This window comes from Castor canadensis, chromosome 3, assembly GCF_047511655.1.
Source record: "Castor canadensis chromosome 3, mCasCan1.hap1v2, whole genome shotgun sequence".
Classification (NCBI taxonomy): Eukaryota; Metazoa; Chordata; class Mammalia; order Rodentia; family Castoridae; genus Castor; species Castor canadensis.
Window position 1 is genome coordinate 55295008 of NC_133388.1, and position 19208 is coordinate 55314215.

A 19208-nucleotide genomic window follows, 5' to 3' on the forward strand; every position below is an offset into this window, starting at 1 on the left:
TACACTGAAGCATGGTTAAATTAGAAAACATTACATTTCATATATTTTATCACAACTGTTTTTAAAACAGGTATAAAAAGTGAGTCTCCCTCATGCTCTCTTCACTTGATTCTCCTGCTTAGGACAACCACTACTACCAGTTTCTTATATATATACCATACCAAGGAAAAGTTTAAAGGATGAAAAATACATTTTAGCATAGATTGAGTCCTGATAAAGCGAGCAGAAAACCCTAGGGGCTTACACAAACGGAAATCGCTGCCATAAACATTCTGAGATATTCCCTTTATGAGAGCAGGCAAAGTTCAGTGACAGAGTTCAGACCCAGGCTCATCTCCAGCCCCTCTTAATGCTTCTTCCAGCCTGACATGACCAAAAAGTAAGGCCTAACCAAGAAGTCAATTGAGAATGTTATCAGTTACTCTTCTGTGGCGATTCTTGTAATTCGACCACGTTGCCTTACCACCCGCTGTGAACACAAGCTGGACTTTCTCATACCAAGAGTAGGGCTCAGTCACCCTTGGCAGGTTCCAGTTCTACATCTCCTCCCAGTTCCTCACTGCGGTTCACACAGAACCTGCCTTATGTACTGCTTTCTGGTAACTGCTTCCCTATGGGACAGCTAGATACAAACTACTTGACTAGTACCTTTGACCTCACAGCCTGCAGGGACTGTGCAGAAATGCTATGATGACCACCCTTCAGTCACAGTATGACTCTTCCTGGAACTTATGCTTGGCTGCTTTAAAATCACCATTTAAAATTCCACTCTGGAAGTCTTTTTGGATAAGGCTCTGAACCTACACAGGGAATACTATACTGCTGTAAAAAACCTAACAAACAAGCTTTCTAGTTAGAATACAGAGAGACGAAAAATCTCTGTGGTATCGCCTTACTAAAATAAGCAGTGGGGGTCCAGAACAGTGCTAGGGGGTTCACTAGCATTTATATGAAGAGGAGAGGAGAAATTGGAATACATATATAATACATATGTATTTGTTTCTATTTGCATAAAGAACACTGATTTCAGGTACCTGGACATACCTGTAATCCCAGCACTCAAGAGACTGAAGCAGGATCACAAGTTTGAGGCCAGCCTGGGATACATAGTGAGACTTGCCTCAAAAAACTAAAACCAAAACAAACCAAACAAAAAACTCAGATACCAGTGATACCAGATGTGTCTGCATTTGGAAGCACTTGAGGAGCTTCCAAAAAAATCACATCCTGGAGACTGTGCTTCAGTTGGTCTGGGGATAGCCTCAGCTTTGAAATTTTATATCCCCAGATGATTCCAATGGCAAACAAGTCTGGAAACCATTGCCACAACAATATAAAAATATGAAGAAAAGCAGAGTCCTTTCCTGGTAAATGTGGCAGTGGTGAAGGCAAGGTACATAGGGACAGGCCTTTCATTGTATACTTCTAAATATGATGTTGATTTTGAATCATGTAACTGTATTAATTATCCAGAAAGTTTTTTAATAAAGTTTTTTAAAAACCCAAATAATTGCTCCTGCCATGTTCACTCATGACATAGTTCTAACTGCTGTTTCATCGACATCAAGACACGTCGATAATTACACCTTGGAAAAATTCGTACTTTCAACTTCTCTATTTTGACCAAAAGTTTTTTGACCAAAACCCTTACTAAGTACAAGTGACTGCATTAAAAGTGCAGCTGCTGCCTTACCGGTCTTTATACACCCAGCAGGAAAGTTTGTCACGTGGCGTGGGTGGTCGTCCTTCAAAGTTGGAGATTTTTTCCCAAACATAGGTTCCATCTCTTGTTCGTAAATTAACAAAATAAAGCTTTTAAAAGACAAGAACATTGTTAGCAAACAGGGTATTTGAAAATTAGATCTATATCAGAGGACTCTGATTAAAAATACCATTAATCTTCTATGTTAATAAGTAAAATTTTTGCCTACTAGAAATTTTAAATTATAAAATTAATGAAAATGACAGAGTGCTTTAGAAGCAAAAGTTACACATAAAACCTGTTGAAATGGGTCATTTCACATCACGCTCTCACCCTATAGGTATCAATGAAACATGGAAAGCAGAAAGACACAGGAGAGAAAAAGGGAAGACTGCTGTACTTTCTAACTCTAAAACCTTATCAACATAAAGTTATTGTAACTTGTGAGATGCAATAATACATGAAATACTGCATTTTGCTGCACTCCTGAATTAAAAGAAAGTATTACTCGATTGCTGTATCCTTTGTCATCATATCCTCCAAAAACGTAGAGCTTTCCATTAATGCAAGCACCACAGCTTCCTGACATGGAGGTAGGGAGTTCTCCTTCCATTAGGTGCATTCTCCTGAAGCAAGAATCACATGGCATTTCTTAACTTTCCAGAAAAGCAAATAAAAATTCCCTTTAAACTCCCTGAGTACTTGTTCAGTAAAAAATGTTACTGAAAATTACACTAGGCATGGTGGCACATGCTTTTAATCCCAACACTAGGAAGCAGAGGCAGAGGGATCATGAACTGTAGGCTAGCCTGGGCTACATGGCGAGATCCTGTCTCAAAAAAGAAAAAAAAAAGTAATGGTAGCCAATACTATAAAAACTCTAAGAAGATCCAGTGTAAAGTTACCTTTTAACCTTCTGGGGGAAAAAAACCCACAAAATTCTCATATATGTTACCAGAACTGGGAATTAATAGAATAAAACAGTCTTAGAGACAGAGTTAGTCTCGAAAAGAATGGCAAAGGAATGCAGAGTGAAGGGAGGAGGGAAAGAAAGTCAGAATGAAACATGGAAAGAAAAAGAGGGAAATTTCATAAACATTGGTGTATGTCCTGAGTATGACATACACCTGTAGTCTATGACAGCATAACAGTTATTAATTTTAGACATTCTGCATTTCAAAATTACTTACCACAACCCACTATCAATATCATAGGTCCAAATTTCATCATTAGGCAAATATACTTCATTGTCTTCAATAGACTAAAAATACAGAATACATAAAATTATGCTTATCAAGTACATAGTAACAATTAAATAGTTCCTCAGGATGAAAAAAAAACATGCATTTAAAATACTACAAACACAAATCAGACTCAAAGAACTTCTCAATATAAAATAAGACAGACTAAGAGAAGGGGAGGGGCTGGCAGAGTGGCTCAAGTATAATACCTGCCTAACAAATGTGAGCCCCTGAGTTCAAACCCCAGTACTGAGAAAGAGAGAGAGAGAAGACAGAGAAGGAAAAATTTTCTAAGAGAAATGAGAAAACAATAAAGGTTTAGAATACAAAATACCAAGTATAGGAGTCTCAAGGAAAAGACTCAGGACAGTTAAACTTTCAAAAGGAATTCTGAGTAAGGGAAAAGAGCAAAATAGTAAGTTTAATAAAGATTATGAAACCAGAAAGAAAGGACTATAATTTTTGGTAAACAGAAGGAATTAAGGAAGAAAATATTTTTTAAAGGTATAATTAAGAGCACCATATCAGATACTTTAGTTCACTAAACATGATTTTTTAAAATTTTTGGTGGGATGGGACTTGAACTCAGGGCTTTGTGCTTGCAAAGCAGGTGCTCTATCACTTGAGCTACACCTCCAGTCCAATGAAACATATTTTTGAGTGCTTACTATATGCAAGACATAGTGTTAAGTGTTTAAGCACAGAATCTGAGGATCAAGATAAATTTAGTCAAAATTCTAACTCAGAACTTGAATAATCTCTAAAGAATCTGATAACAGAGTACATTCTGACACTTATGATAAAATAAGAAATAAAAATAGTACAACAATCTTATTTAAATTTAAAAAAATCCGTAGTGGTTAAGGGCTGGGGATGTAGTTAAGTGACAGAGTATTGTTCAGCATCAGCAAGGGGGATGCTGAGTTTAATCCCCTGCACTGAAAAATAAAACAAAACTTGGGTTTAAAACCAATCCTTATATCCACCTGTCATGATTTCTTAGAATTTATAGAATAATTTAAAAATATCTAGCTTTAAAACAGCAGTTCAGGACATTTTTAAAACCATATGATGAATCAATTATTAACATGTTCAGTAGATTTAGCTGTTTCTCATTGCTAAGCTAAGTTTAAAAAATACTACCCTGGCCAGGCACTGGTGGCTCACACCTGTAATCCTTGCTACTCAGGAGGCGGAGATCAAGAGGATCATGGTTCAAAGCCAATCTGGGCAAATAAGTTTGCCAGACCCTATCTTGAAAAAACCCATCACAAAAATAGGGATGGTGGAGTGGCTCAAGATGAAGGCCTTGAGTTCAAACCCCAATACTGCCAAAAAAAAAAACTACCTTAACTACCAGGTTCCCCCATTCTTCTTCTTCTCCCACTCTCCCCTCTGTCCCCCCAAAGAAAAACATAATGCTCTTTCAGAATTTTCCTAACTACTCATTTTTTGGGAATCAGTGTAAATGTTACTTCTCTGATCTCCCAGAATAGGTTAAGGGATCAAGGCCCTTATTAAATGGTCTCATGCAGTCTTGTACTTCTGTTTGAAGTTCTTTCTCTTTGTCACAACCACCCACCAACACCACTATCATTAAATGTTAAGCTTCATGAGTACAGAAAGCATATTATAAGAACTGAGGTGAAATGAAGAAAATTTCAGACAGAACCTAAGGCAGTTGGTCAATAAGAGACCTTCACTTCAGGATTTGTGTGTGTGTGTGTGTGTGTGTGTGTGTGTGTGTGTGTGTGTGTGTGGTACTGGGGTTTCTACTCAGGACCTTGCACTTGCTAGATAGGCACTTTATTACTTGAGCCATGCACCCAGCCCTTTTTGCCTTAGTTATCTTTTCAATAGGATCTCACATTTATGCCTAGGCCTGCTTAAACCTGGGACCTGGCTATTTAAGCTTCCTGCCTAGTCAGGAGGATGGGTACACACCATCCTGCTCAGCTATTGGTTGAGATGGGGTCTTGCAAACTTCTGGCCAGGACTGGACCTGAATGACAATCCTTCCAATGTCTGCCTCCTGAATAGCTAGGATTACAGGCGTAAGCCACATGGCCACTAAAGGAAATTTTAATGGACACACTACTTTAGGAAAAGGAAAAAGAATTCCAAATAAAATATCTAAGACGCAAGAAGAAATGGTATGGCAAGATACTGGAAAACATTTAAATACATTTAAACATTACAAAAGGGATAAACTTTGTTAGATACCTAATAATGACAGGAGTGCAGGATAGGATAGTACTTAAAGGTAATGATTAGACTTAAAATTTTTTAAGGTACTTGAACTTTATTGTATAGGAAGGAAAATTTTTTTAACTTTCAATTTGTAATCATGTTGAAATAAACAGAGTAGCCATCAAAAAACTAAAAATAAGTCATACAGTTCTACAAAAAAGAGAAAAAAATGGAAAGAGAACAAAAACTCCTCAAACAGTCCTCAAAATGAGAAAGCTAAAGGAGGAGGAGGAGGAGAAATAGAAAAGGGAGCATTAGAAAGTAATATAAGGTTTAATTAACCATAAAGATATAATCATTCTAAATTCATATGTTCCCAGAAATGTGGCCCCAAAATGCATGTAAAGCAAAATCTGGTAGGAGCACAGGGAGAAACTAACAAATCAGTAGTCAGAGTGGGAGATTAGAGTGACCGACAGAATAGGAGTCAAAATAATAAAGGAGATTCAAACCATACAACTAACAAAGCTGATAGAAGAATACATAAAACACTTCATCCAGTAATTAGAACATTTACATGGGATTTGAACTCAGGTATGTGTGCTTAACACTTGAGCCAAGCTTCCAGCCCAAGAATTCTCTATAAGAACAAATGCCTTATTTGTGAAAACAGACCACATGCTAGAAAGCCTAAACAAAGGACTGATACCAGATAGCTATAGATGACAATTTCTTACTGTAACATAATTAAGTTAGAAATAAACAAAACTAATTATAGGAATATTGTGTGTTTAGAAACTTGGAATGTTACCCTAAACAACTTATGCATCAAATAAGAAATAACAGAAGGTAAAAAAATATCTGGAGCTATAAAATGACAAAAAATTGCCTATGAAAACTTGAGGGATGCAGGTAAAAAGGTACTTAGAAAAAATTTATAGCCTTAAATACTTATATTAATATATTAAAAGTTTCAAAAAGAGGGCTGGCAGAGGGAATCAAGTGATAGAGCATCTGCCTAGCAAGTGCAAGGCCCTGAGCTCAACCCCCAGTACTGTCAAAAAAGTTTTAAAAAAGAATGAGTTGAGCATTCAACTTCAGAAGTTCAAGAAATAATAGCATAATAAACCCACAGAGTGTAGGAGAAAATAAAAGGAAGATATTAATAACATAGAAAAACCACAATAGAGAGGATCGAGTAAACCAAAGGCAGATTTTTTCAGAAGTCTGATAAACCTCTGACAAGAAAAAAAGGAAGTCACGGGCTGGGGACTTGACTCAAGTGATAGAGTGTCTGCCTAGCAAGCTTAAAGCCATGAATTCAGACTCCAATGAGTGAGTTCAATGCAAGCCTGGGCTTCCAAGAGAGACCCTGTCTCAAGCACCAAAAAACCTTAAAAGGAAATAAAAAGGAATAAAGATTAGAAAGGGATAAATAAAACTGTGGTCATTTGCAAATTATACGATTATCTAATAGAATATAAAGAGAAAAGTAACACATGAACCATGAAAAGGGAAGTGGAAAAAACCTGTCAGGATAAAAATATTCAAGCCAGGTAGGATATAATCCCAGCTACTCAGATGGCTGAGGCAGGCAGATCTCCACTTGAGGTCAGCCTGGGCTACATATCAAGACTCTTACTTAAAAATAAAAAATAGTTCAAAATCAACTGATTTTCAAAATATCAGCAATAATTAGGAAATTTAGAAATAAAACAATATAAACAAGCTAAGAATAAATTTAAGAAATGATATACATGGTTCCTGTGAACACACTATCAAATTTTATTGAATGACATCAAAAAGTCCTGAGTTAAGTGGAAAGATATACTATAAAGTTGGATTAGAAGATTTGATTCCATAACATGTTAATCACTTCCAAATGATCTAAAACCTAAATATAATAAACAACCAAATAGGGTACTTTGTAGAATTTGACAATATGATTTAAAATTTTGAGCTAATAAACCAGACTCATGCCTGTAATGTTAGTTACTCAGGAGGCAGAGATCAGGAGGATGGAGGTTCAAAGACAGCCTAAGCAAATAGTTTGAGAGACCCTATATCAAAAATACACAACACAAAAAAGGGTTGGCAGAGTGGCTCATGTGGCAGAGTGCCTGCTTGGCAAGCGTGAGGCCCTGAATTCAAATTCTAATACCACCAAAAAAAATATTAATTTTACAGTGTTGTGGAAAACAATTTGTTTTTTCCTTGAAAATATAAGTAGAATAAACATATAACTCAGTAATTCTAGTCAATAGATAATCACTAGATACCCAAAGGAGTAAAAATAGGAAATCAGATACTCCTATACCAGTATGCAAAGCATCATTACTTACAACAGAAAAAAACATAGAAATGACCAGTGTCTAGCAACAAATTAAATGAAATGTAGCATATACATACAATGTAATATTATTCAGCCACAAAAACAATGACATTCTGATACATACCACAACATGGATGAACCTTGAAAGCATTAGGCTAAGTTAAATAAGTCAGGTGCAAAAGGACAAATATTGTGTGATTTCACTCATATGAAATATCTAGAAAGAGGAAATTCATAGAGATAGAAAGTAGATAGAGGTTAGTAGGGGCTGAGGGAGGGGAACAGGGAAACAGTGCATGACAGATACATAGTTTCTTACTGCAGCAGTAAGAACTACACAGTTTTTATTGCATTGGGAATTAGGTAGTGGTGATGGCTGTGTAACACTGTGAATATAATGCACTTAAATATCGCTAAAATGGCAAATTTTACATTTTATTTATGATAGGGCAGGAGGTCAGCTCAAGTGGTAGAACACCTTCCCAAGCTCAAGACACTGAGTTCAAACCCTAGTACCACCAAAAAAAAAAAAAAAAGTTTAAAAACTATACAAAAGAACAAAAGGCCAAAATAACCAAAATATTCCTGAAGAATAAGAACAAGGCAGAGTGAGGATGAGGATTTCACTAACAGTTATACTCCTAATAAAACTATTGTAATTTAGATAGTGTGATTGTGTCATAAGCATAAATTGAACAGAATAAACAATCTAGAAACAGATCATGCATCCACGAAAACCTGATGTATGACGGATTGGCTTTGCAGGTTAGTAGAGAAAGAGGGAACTATTTAACATGACACAAAGGCAAGTCATTATCCATATAGAAAATATAATGAAACTGGATCCCTGCTTTAAACCAAACAACCAAGCAAAAAAAAAAAAAGATTTAAATATGGAAGGAAAAACTAAAAAACATTTAGAAGACAATACTGGACACTGTATAACTTCTACATAGGAAAAGATCTCATAACAATGTTGAAAAAATACAAAGCACTAAGGAAAAGATTGAAATTACACTAAAATTAATAACTTCTGATCAAAAAAAGGATTAACAAGAGGCTGAGGTTGTAGCTCAGAGGTTAGGTGTTAACTTAGCATGCATGAGGTGCTAGGTTTGATCCTCAGTATCACAAAAAAAAGAATTATCAAGAAAGTGCAAAGACAAACTCCAAACTGAAGACATATCCAATTCATACAAATATATATGTAAAGAATTCATACAAATCAGTTAAAAATACAAATAACTCAATAGAAGATAAGCAAAAGATATGTATCAACATTACATATCTTTGAGGATTACGAATAATCCTCTAAGTTATAAAAAGACACCCATCAGTAATCTGGGAGATGACAAATGAAAACCACAATGAAATATCATGCACCTTCATTGCATTGGCAAAAAATTCAAGGGCAGATGGCAGCAAATGTTGTGAAGAATATAGAGAGACGGGTGAGGATGTAATTTGATACAAATATTCTGACAATAGTCTGAAATCTCCAAATAAATTACATACCATTCCTTGGTATAGCAAAAAAGGACCAAATAGTCACTAATAGTAGAATGGATAAATAAGTCACAGAAAATTTACACAGGATACATATCAAATGAATGTATCTAAGGATGATTTCCAAGTATTTAACAAAGCATTTAGCACAGGCACTAACGAATCAGAATGGACACCATGTAACAACAGGTACTCCACACAAGTGTACTGCAGCTGATTAAGCAATGTGTAAATCTAAAAATGAGAGGAATTAAGTCATGAAGGAAAAATGCTATAATTCCAAAATCAAACAATGTCTTGTTTAGAGGTACACATGTGATAAAATTATAAAGCAAAGAGTTATTAAAAAGAAACTCAAGATCGTGATAACCTGTGGGATTGGGGGTAGAGGGAGCACAGTGTAATTGGTGAAGGATAGGTAGGAAACTTTCTACAGTACTGGTGGTAGACTGGAGGTATGGCTCAAGTGGTAGGGCACCTCTGCTCAAAAGCAAAGCCCCAAGTCAAACCCCAGTACCACCACCAAAAAAAAAAAAAAAAACATTAAAGGACTGGTGGCAGTCTATTTTTTTAACCTGGAAGGTAAACATGTTTATCTCTAAATGATACTTATTTTATTCATTCTTTTGTGCACATACTTCAAGTTTTAAAATTAAGGCAATGCAGCTTTAAGAAATGAATTATTAAGTAGCTCACAGAATCATCAAGGAGCCTGGAGAACGAGCATCCTACCTGCATAAAGAGCAAGGACTGAAAACACACCACGTAACAGGTCTGCTACCTCTGCTGAGCACCACACTGCAGCTTGAAGCATTGCCTGCCTTTATGCCAGGGAACTTGAGCTACAGAATCATTGCCAGGGTAAAGATTTTTACAGGTCCCAGATTTTTACATCTTTATTCTTGAATCAAAATTAATCTAACCAACAGGGTCCAACTCACGTGCCAACAATGCAGCTGCAAATGAGGCTAGAAAGGTATTTGCATGCAAGTTCTTTTTATTGGGTACCTTCTATGAGCTTTACAGTTCTAAACACAGAAAGGAGCAACCTATCTTTGCAGAACTCACATTCTATGGGGGTTGGTAGAAGATAGACAAGAAAATAAATACTGAGACAAACCACTCAGTGGGGGAGTATCACAAATAGAAAAAGGAGGTTTGGATTCTGGGCATTTAAAAAAGAATAATGTCTTCCACATGTCATAGATGGCCTTTGTGACCACATAGGAATAAAGTAGAACTATTAGGTTAAAGAGATATATATTTAAGGCTTTTAAACACTACTAAACTTCTCCTCAAAAAGGTTACATAAATGTGTATTCCTATTAACAGAATATTAATAATTCATTTCCCCAAGCTTTTCCCCAAATCTTTTTAATCCTGGTGAACTGGAGAAAAAAAAAACCCTCATTGCTATTTTTAGCTAGGTTTCTTTCTGCTCCTTTTGTAAAGAAGAATGTCTACCATACATGTCACAAATATTTTCTCATTTGTCATATCATTTTGTAGTGCTTGATAAAAACAGTTTTTGGTGGTACAGGGTTTGATCTCAGGGTCTTGTACTTGCTAGGCATATGCTCTACCACTTGAGCCATGCCTCTAGTTATAATTTTAATTTTTTTATAATTTGATCTTCCAATTTTTTCTTCATAATTTCCCCAACTTAGATTTTCTTTCTCCAACTCAACGTTTTATAATAGTCATATATTCCTTTCCCATATTAATTTTTCTGTATTTAACTTGTCAATTCTAAGGCTCTTAATATCATTTTCCTCCAGCCATCCATTCATTGCATGACTGTTTTTCCAGATTTGAAATGCTAGTTTAAAAACAAACTAGTCTTCTATGCTTGGCTTTTTGTGCATTTCTTTCCCATTGTATGGTTCTAACTCTATTGCATCAGGACCACTGGTTTAATTGCTGTAGAATTGTGATATGCCTTAATAATTTGGCACTGCAACCCTCCTACCTTCATTTCAAACATTTTCTAAATTGATCCAAATTCCTAATAGAAATGTTATATTTATGTAGTTATTTTCTATAAGGAAAAGTTCAGAGCAAGATTGGAGGCATGGCTCAAGTGGGAGAGCCAAGCATGAGGCCCTGAGTTCAATTCCCAGTACCACAAAAAACCAAAATGTATTAATATCTATTGTGTTTGAAAAACAGAACCCATTTGAGTGATTAAGGTGGTAAGAGGAATGCATACCATCTACAAACATACAGATACTGATGTTTCCTCCAAAACTGGGGCAAACTCTCACAATAGTTCACATTCCTACGAGCAGCACTTACAGTTTGTATGAGTTTCGGTAATGTGGAAAAGATACAGATCTAAGAGCAAAAGAGTATTTTGGCACCAATTAGAATTTGTTTTTCTTTGGCATTGATTGCTCTTACCTCTAGAGATGTTTTCGTGTACTTTTCTTGGTGGGACTGGGGTTTGAACTCAGGGTGTCATGCTTACAAAGCAGCTGCTCTACCACTTGAGCCATTCCTCCAGTCCATTTTGGTTATTGTGGAGATGGGGTCTGGAGAACTATTTGCCTGGGCTGGCCTGGAACCTCAATCCCCTGGATCTCATCCTCTCAAGTAGGGGTGAGCCACCAATGGTGCAAATACATTGTTTTTTTAAAAAAACATATTCAACAATAGAGCAAGTACTTTAGACAGATGTGAGTTAGGATGTGTTTGTCAATTTTAATATATATTGTGTGAATGAGGAAAACTCTGCTTGGGACATATCATGTAGAATCGTCTTGTCGATATTCTTAATTACTGACAACTGGAATACTTCCAGATTCCAGGGTCTTTTAGCTATCTTCTGCTCAGGAGGCACTTCTAGAACAGTTGTTGGAAGGGTTCTACTGTTTCTCTTCATATGCCATGTCTTCCTTTTTCTTCCTACTCTCCTTTTCCTTCCACTTATGTCTTAGACATTGTTTAACTGCTGAAGATTCCAGGAATTTAAAAAGTAGTAGACACGGAATCTAAATCTGTGTTGTATTTTCCAGGGTAGTTCTTACAGTACCTCTGCCCTCAATAGTATTTCAAGTACTAACTGCCACCTGAAGTCTGGAGCCTCATCAATTACACAGTTTTCAAGATTAAAACAAGATGTAAAACACTCAGACATTTATAGGCCCTAAACAATTCTACACTGATATGAAGTATTTCACTTATGGGTTTGAAGTGAATCTATACAGATATATTACAAGATTATTATTTTAAGATAATTGTTTCACTTAACTTTTACAATATCAAGACCAGGCATGGTGGTGCATTCCTCTGATCCCAACACTGGGGAGGCAGGAACAGAAGGATGGAGAGTTTAAGGTCTGCTGGGACACAAAGCCAGACCCTGACTCAAAAATAAAATAAAATTATATATATATATATATATATATATATATATATATATATATATATATATATATATATATACATATATATATATCCCGGATGAAGTCTGGTATCTGTACATCTTCAAGTGACAGAGCTAAAAAAAAGTTAAAAATATTTCTTGTGTGTACAACCATCATTACAGTTACACTATTTTGTTATAAAGAACAAATGGTGGAAATATTAAACATTAAGGCACAATTAGCTTATCATAAAATACAGCCTTTGGATATCTCATACATAGGTTGTAATCTGCTGTCCTTGATATCAAATAGCCAGTAAAGTCGTTTACTCTCATTCTTATTTATAAAATGGAGATTTAGTACTTTGGGGTTGTATTATGGATTAAGATTAGGGAGATGAGGGCGCTCCCTAGCACATGCCAGATATAGTAGGCACTCAAAGGTTAGTTCTAATCTTTCTGATACTATACTGCACTAAATTAAAAATAAGCACACAAAACAACAAAAACCCACTTGGCTCTGAGAATTCTTGGCATTCATAGCATGTACTTTATTTCAGTGTGAATCAGTCACGTTACAGGTCTGTCATGTCATAGTACTGAGACAGTCAGAAGACGCAGGTTCTATTTTCAGGAGCGCTTCCAGGTGACTTTTTGTTTTGTTTTTTAATCTGTAAACTAAGAGGGTTGGCATATATTCCTGAATTGTTTTCCAGTTTTACAGTTATTGCTCTAATCCAATGATCATAGAAACAAAACAAACACACATTTCAACCTCCTTGGTAATAGGAATTTTCAACCACAATACTCTCTGGCACATTGTCGCTAATATACGAGTCTATACCCATTAGGAAAGTAACGCCTCTAAAAATAGCTAAGAAACACTTGACTGCTTCAGTGATTTCGGTGTTTTATTTCGCGTGACGCCGTGGCAATAAGGAAATAGATACAAAGTAACACAGCACGGCGACCTGTCCTCGGGTCCTTTTAGGTTGACCTCAGTATCTAAGGATAACCAATGGCGCGGTGACTGTCTCGCACACCTGGGAGGTTACTGGACCCCCGGGTGGGGGCGGCGGGCAGGAGTGCCGTGAAATGGGTTGGAAGGCTTTAGGAGCTGGGGCCTCGGCGGGACGGCGACAATGGAGCCTGGCGCGGCTGCGAGGGCGGCGGCGGAGGGGGGCGCGGGACGCCGGGCGCGCTGGCCCAGGCCCGGACGCGCCCCACTGGGGACGGGGGCGAGAGCGGGCGTGGGCGGGCGCTGGTGTCCCCTCGGCCCGAGTCCCCATCGCGGCCCCGCCTCTTCCCCTTACCACGTAGCCCCCCCACACGTAGAGGAAGTTTCCGTCCACCACGGCGCAGTGGCCGCTGCGCTCCTCGGCCACGCAGAACAGCTGCGGGTCCGCCATCCGCACGGCTCGGCTCGGCTCGGCTCGGCTCGGCTCGGCTCGGCGCGCCACGGCCCCGGCCCGCCGCTGCCTCTCCGCAGCCCCGACTCCTGCACGCACGAACGGAACGCGGCGAGGGCCGAGATTGGCGGAAGGCGGAGGCAGTGCGTCTGCGCCGGCCGCCCCGGCGCGCGCGCGAGGCTGGGCCCAGCCCGGCGCACGCCGGCGAGGGACGCGCGGGACCCGCAGCCGCCAGGCCTCGGCCGCTGAGGACGCGTGCTGTGCGCGAGGACCCCGGTGGGCACCGTCCGCAATCAGGCTTCGCGACTTTCTCCCAGAATGGCTAGATGCCTTTGTTGATCTGGAAAGGTTTCCCGCCCTGCTCTCAGATGGCACCGATTTGCAAAGTGGGTTTAGTTTTCCTATAGATGTCCCACATTCTGGGTTGATTGTGGTTTCCTCGGTGTGATTTCTGACTTGTGCATACATCCCGCTTTGTGTGTGTGTGTGTGTGTGTGTGTGTCCCGGGCTGGCCTCCAACTCGTGATCCTCTTGCCTGAGCCTCCCTAGGGCTGGGTTTATAGACGTGCACCACTGTGGCTGCTCCACTTCTTTCTTTTCCTTTTTTCTTTCGTTGGTACTGGCATTTGAACTCAGGGCCTGGAGCTTGCTAGGCAGCTGCTCTAGTGCTTGAGCCATGCCCCCCAGCCTTTTTTGCTTTAGTTATTTTTCGGATAGGGTTTTGCTTTTTACCTGGCCATCCTCTGTAATCCTCCCAACATACGTAGCTGGATCACAGGCGCAAGGGCCACCATGCCCTGCTTCCTAGTTAACAATGTCTCATTCTACATCAGTGAGTAGCGAGCTTCCCCAGTCCTATTGACAGCTTCACAGTACTCCATTGAGTGGATGTGCCGATTTATTCAATCTACTCCTGATTGATAGACGTATCGGTTATTTCCAGTTTTTAATTATCCCAAATAATGCTGTGATGAATAATATTATGCATAAGTTATTTTGTAGTTCTACAAATGTCTTTGGGATAGAGTTCTAGAATTGGAATCCGAAGAAGTTTTTATCATCACTAGCAATGTATGACGGTGACCATTTCTCATAACCTCGCCAACAAAGTACATCCTTAAATTTGTGGGACTTTGCTAAATGATACATTAGAAGTACTATCTCAGTGAAACTGTTTGGATTTTCAGGTCTGTGCAAGGGATTTCCTATTAGATTTCATGCCTTGAGTAACCCTTAGACTTATCTCCTGTCATCTGTATTCCTCGAGGTGGTATAAAATAAACGAGTACAGTTTCAGTGTTTGGGTATAACATATCAAGGGAAAGTCAAGTTTTATATTTTCTTACCTTCAGATTTCCCTTTTTCAATTAAATATTTGTCCTTTTCTTTTATTCTGGGACTTTTTATATTTTTGCTAGCCTACTGATACATTTTTAACATTGGCTTTATATTTGATTAAAAATTTAGATTAGGTACTGGAGATGTGGCTCAAGTGATAGAGTGCCTGCCTACCAAGCGTGAGGCCCTGAGTTCAAACCCCGGTACCACCACCACCAAAAAAAACCCAAAAACCCAAAGACATGTCCGCAAAATCTCTTGACACAAACCAGAACAAGTGATTATAAAAAAAAAAAAAAAATTAGGTTAATAACCAGGATTGTTTAGGATATCTAGTTCATCAGATTGCTGGAAAGAGAAGTCCAAATATCATTTTAAAAATAGCCGGGCATTGGTGGTTCACACCCATAATCCTAGCTACTCAGGAGGCAAAGATCAGGAGGATCATGGTTTGAAGCCAGACTAGGCAAATAGTTCGGAAGACCCTATCTTAAAAAACCTTTCACAAAAATAGGGCTGGTGGAGTGGCTCAAGATGAAGGCCCTGAGTTCAAGCCCCAGTACTGTAAAATAAATAAATTTTTCTTCCTTTTTTTTTTTTTTCATATTGGGAATTAAACCCAGGGCCTCCCACTTGCTAGGTAAGTGCTCTAACACTAGAGCTATACTCCCAACCCTTTCTTTCCTTTTATTTATTACACATATCAGACTCGATTCACTTAGATAATTCTGATTCATTTTATTTGCATTTTTATTAGCATACATTAATTGTACAAAGAGATCCTATTCATTCCTTATCTGTCAATTTAAACATCATTTCTCTAGAGGTCTTCACTCTCTGGGTTAGGCCCACTTGTTAAACACGCTGATAAACACCATAAACTTTGTAACACACAGGTGGTACTTGTAGTCATATTAGTTATTTGCCCTGATGCACTTTAACCAGTATGAGAACAGATAATGTGTTTCATATTCAGTGATAAACACAGTGCCTGCCCATTACTAACTCTCCTGGGCTAAATATATTCTGAGGAAAAAAAACATTCTGAACCAAAGGTTGTAACTCTACAGATTGAAGATGGATCTCAGAATGTTAAGCAGACCCAAGGCGGCATCAAGAAGACATAGAACAGCTGCTCTTATCCTGAGATGTAAGGACTCTGAATTCCACAAAAGCTTCAGAACCTATAAATAAATGTATCTTTTTCTTTTTTTGAAAGAGAGAGCGAATCCATAGGTATTATCTTGCTTTCAAAGAGAATGTCTATTGCTTTCATCAGATGTGTCATGTGGAGCAAAAGAGTAGATGAAGTCAAGTTGTCTTCAAGTGTTCAACTCAGGCCTTGACAGAGAGCAGTGCTCTTCTTAGCATTAAAAAAATGCTGTCTTTAGTTTAGGAATGGATATGTGGAGATGTCCAGGAGCTAGCGAGGTATGAGGTTTAGCTTGGAGGTGGTGTTGGAATCATCATTGTACAGTTAAGTTTGTCCATGCCCCGGCCATGAATGAGATTTCACAAAGTGTATATGGACAGAGATGACTATGGAGGCTTGGGAATACAAATACTTCAGTGGAAGAAGAAAGAAAGGAAGATGAGAAGAATCAACTATAGCAATAACAACTTAGAGAGTATAGTACCATGGATGCAAGGAAAGACACTTGTGTTAGTTAGACTTTTCATCACTGTGACAAAACACCTGAGAAAATGACTTAAGGAAGGAAAGACTTTTATGGGCTCACAATTTCAGAGGTTTCAGTCTGTGATCAGCTGTCTCTGTTGTTATGTCTATGCCTGTATGAGACAGAATATCATGATGGCAGGAGGCCACGGCAGAACAAAGCTGCTCACCTTGTGATAGTCAGGAAGCAGAGACAGACAGACAGGAAGGGGTCAGGAACAAGATATAGTCTTCAAAGGCACTCACCCAGTCCCCTACTTTCTCCAGGTAGGCCCCACCTCCAAATGTCCCACTCAGCTATGAACTGCCAATAAAGTTAGTGCCCTCATGATCCAATCACATCTCGATATTGTCACCAACTGGGGATCAAGCCATCAACACATGAGCCTTTTGGGTGACACTTTTTATCCAAGTCACAAGACTGTTTTAACAATGGTCAATATAGTCAGAGACCTTAGAGAGATTAAGTAAGATGAGGATTGAGGAGTTACCATTGGATTTGCCCAGTAAAAAGCCACTGACAAAGCCACCAGAAGGTACTAGTTTATTTTCACTAGGATGATGAAAAAGACTGACAACACCAAATATGACTAAGGATACAGAACAACTAAAACTCTGCATTAGTCAGACTTTTGGTTGCTGTAACAAAATATTTGACATAAACAATTTAAGGAAGGAAGGACTTATTTCAGCTCATATTTTCAGAAGTTTCAGTCCACAGTCCTTGGCTCCACTGTTTCTGGGCCTGTGGCGAGGCAGAATATCATGGCAGGAGCCCGTGGTGGAACAAAGCAGCTCACTTCACAGTGGACAGGCAGCAGAGAGACAGACAGGAGCCTGGGACAAGATACAGCTCCCAAGGACACCCTCCCCCATGACCTACTTTCTCCTGCAACTATACTTCATCTCCTGAAGTTTCCAGAACTTCCCAAAATAACACCACCAGCAGGAGACCAAGCCTTCAATTCATGATCCTTTTGCAGGGGACACTCCATATCCAAACCACAACACTCTCATTAATTGGAAATTTGAGTAAAAATTCTTAAAATATACACTTAAATATTATAAGGTAGTAATGTGTGTGTGTGTGTGTGTGTGTGTGTGTGTGTGTGTGTACTAAATGACCCAGATATTTTAACTTCTTAGGATTTTCCCAAGGAAATTAAAATATATATCCACAAAATGACTTATACGAGTAATAACCAAAAAGTGAAAAGACACCAAACTTTCATTATTAGGTGAATGTATAAACAAATTGTAGGCTGGCAGAGTGGCTCAAGTGGTAGAGTTCTTGCCTAGCAAGTGTGAGGCCCTGAATTCAAACCCCAGTACCACCAAAAAACAAAAAACAAATTGTATCTATTCATACAATATATACTTCTTGAAAGCAAAAAGGAACAAAGTCTATCACTACCATGTATAAATGACCTGGATAAATCTAATTCATGATGTTAGTGAAAGAAACCAGACACAAAAGAGGATGTGCAATGCAATTTCATTTATATGCAATCCAAAACAGACAAAAGTATTTGGCAAAAAAAAAAAAGAAAAAAGGTTGCTGGGGTATAGGAACTGGGGATTGATGGAAAAGAGTACAAAAGACATTCTGGAGTGATGGAAATGTTCCATATGTTAATCGAGATGGTAGTTACATTTATCAAAACACACTGAACTGTATACCTCAGATTTGTGCATTTTATTTAAATAAACTGTACCTCAATTTTATATAAAGATTAAAAATCTCACTTCATCACTTTATTGTGACAAGTAATATTAGCATGGTATTTTTTGTAGTAAAAGTAATAGTAAAGTTTATTAGGAAAGGAATTTAGTAAAACAGGATAAAAGTGGGTAGAAATGGGGATAAAAGGGAGAAACATTTCCTGCTCCCCTTGCAGGAAATGGAAGTAGAGACTCCAGTAATGTATTTTTTTCTTAAGAGGCATAATCTTGCTTATGTTTTTCAGGCTGGCCCTGAACCCCTGGGCTCAAGTGATCCCCCCTGCATCAGCCTCCTGAGAAGCTGGGACTACACACATGCCACGGTGCTCAGCTCAGTTTTGTAGTTTTGCAATGGACCTCCAAGTCTAGTAGAGGCTGTAGACCAGCAAACAGACAATGACTGTAATGTAAGTACGAAGATAGCAAAAGTGGAGGGTGCCTTGAGGCTACAGAAGAGGACAGTTAGCTCAAATTTTGGGGAGCCAGGGAATGCTCCTGACGGAAAGTAAAATTTCTGCTAAGAACTAAAGGATGAGTGGAAGTTGTTCAAGTAAATCGAAGGGAAGAGGAAGAAAGTGACCCAGGAGAGAGAGCAAAGCAGAAGTAGTCATGTCTTTTATGACTTGGCTCTTCAGGTTTTCCTATCCTGTCCACATTATCCTGGTTGCTCCTCTTCAGTGTGAGAGAAGAATGCATGAGACATGGACACCAGAGAACAAAAATCAC

At 38.5% G+C, this 19208-nt stretch overlaps 2 protein-coding genes across 4 annotated transcripts in view; one reads left to right on the top strand and one right to left on the bottom strand.

Moving 5' to 3' along the window:
- Positions 1-13855, bottom strand: part of Klhdc1 (kelch domain containing 1) — a 54379-nt gene extending 40524 nt beyond the window's left edge. For 2 of the 3 annotated variants that reach the window (XM_074068035.1, XM_074068036.1), the window contains exons 1-4: positions 13649-13855; positions 2893-2963; positions 2211-2328; positions 1694-1812 (exon numbers count right to left, since the gene is read on the bottom strand). In XM_074068035.1, coding sequence (XP_073924136.1) covers positions 1694-1812; positions 2211-2328; positions 2893-2963; positions 13649-13744 — 404 coding nt within the window. In that variant the 5' untranslated portion in view covers positions 13745-13855. The remainder of the gene's footprint in view (positions 1-1693; positions 1813-2210; positions 2329-2892; positions 2964-13648) is intronic. The other variant, XM_074068034.1, reaches the window with a different exon arrangement.
- A 4896-nt stretch (positions 13856-18751) lies between these two features.
- Positions 18752-19208, top strand: part of Pole2 (DNA polymerase epsilon 2, accessory subunit) — a 39101-nt gene continuing 38644 nt past the window's right edge. The window contains exon 1 of the mRNA XM_074068027.1: positions 18752-18889. Coding sequence (XP_073924128.1) covers positions 18879-18889 — 11 coding nt within the window. The 5' untranslated portion in view covers positions 18752-18878. The remainder of the gene's footprint in view (positions 18890-19208) is intronic.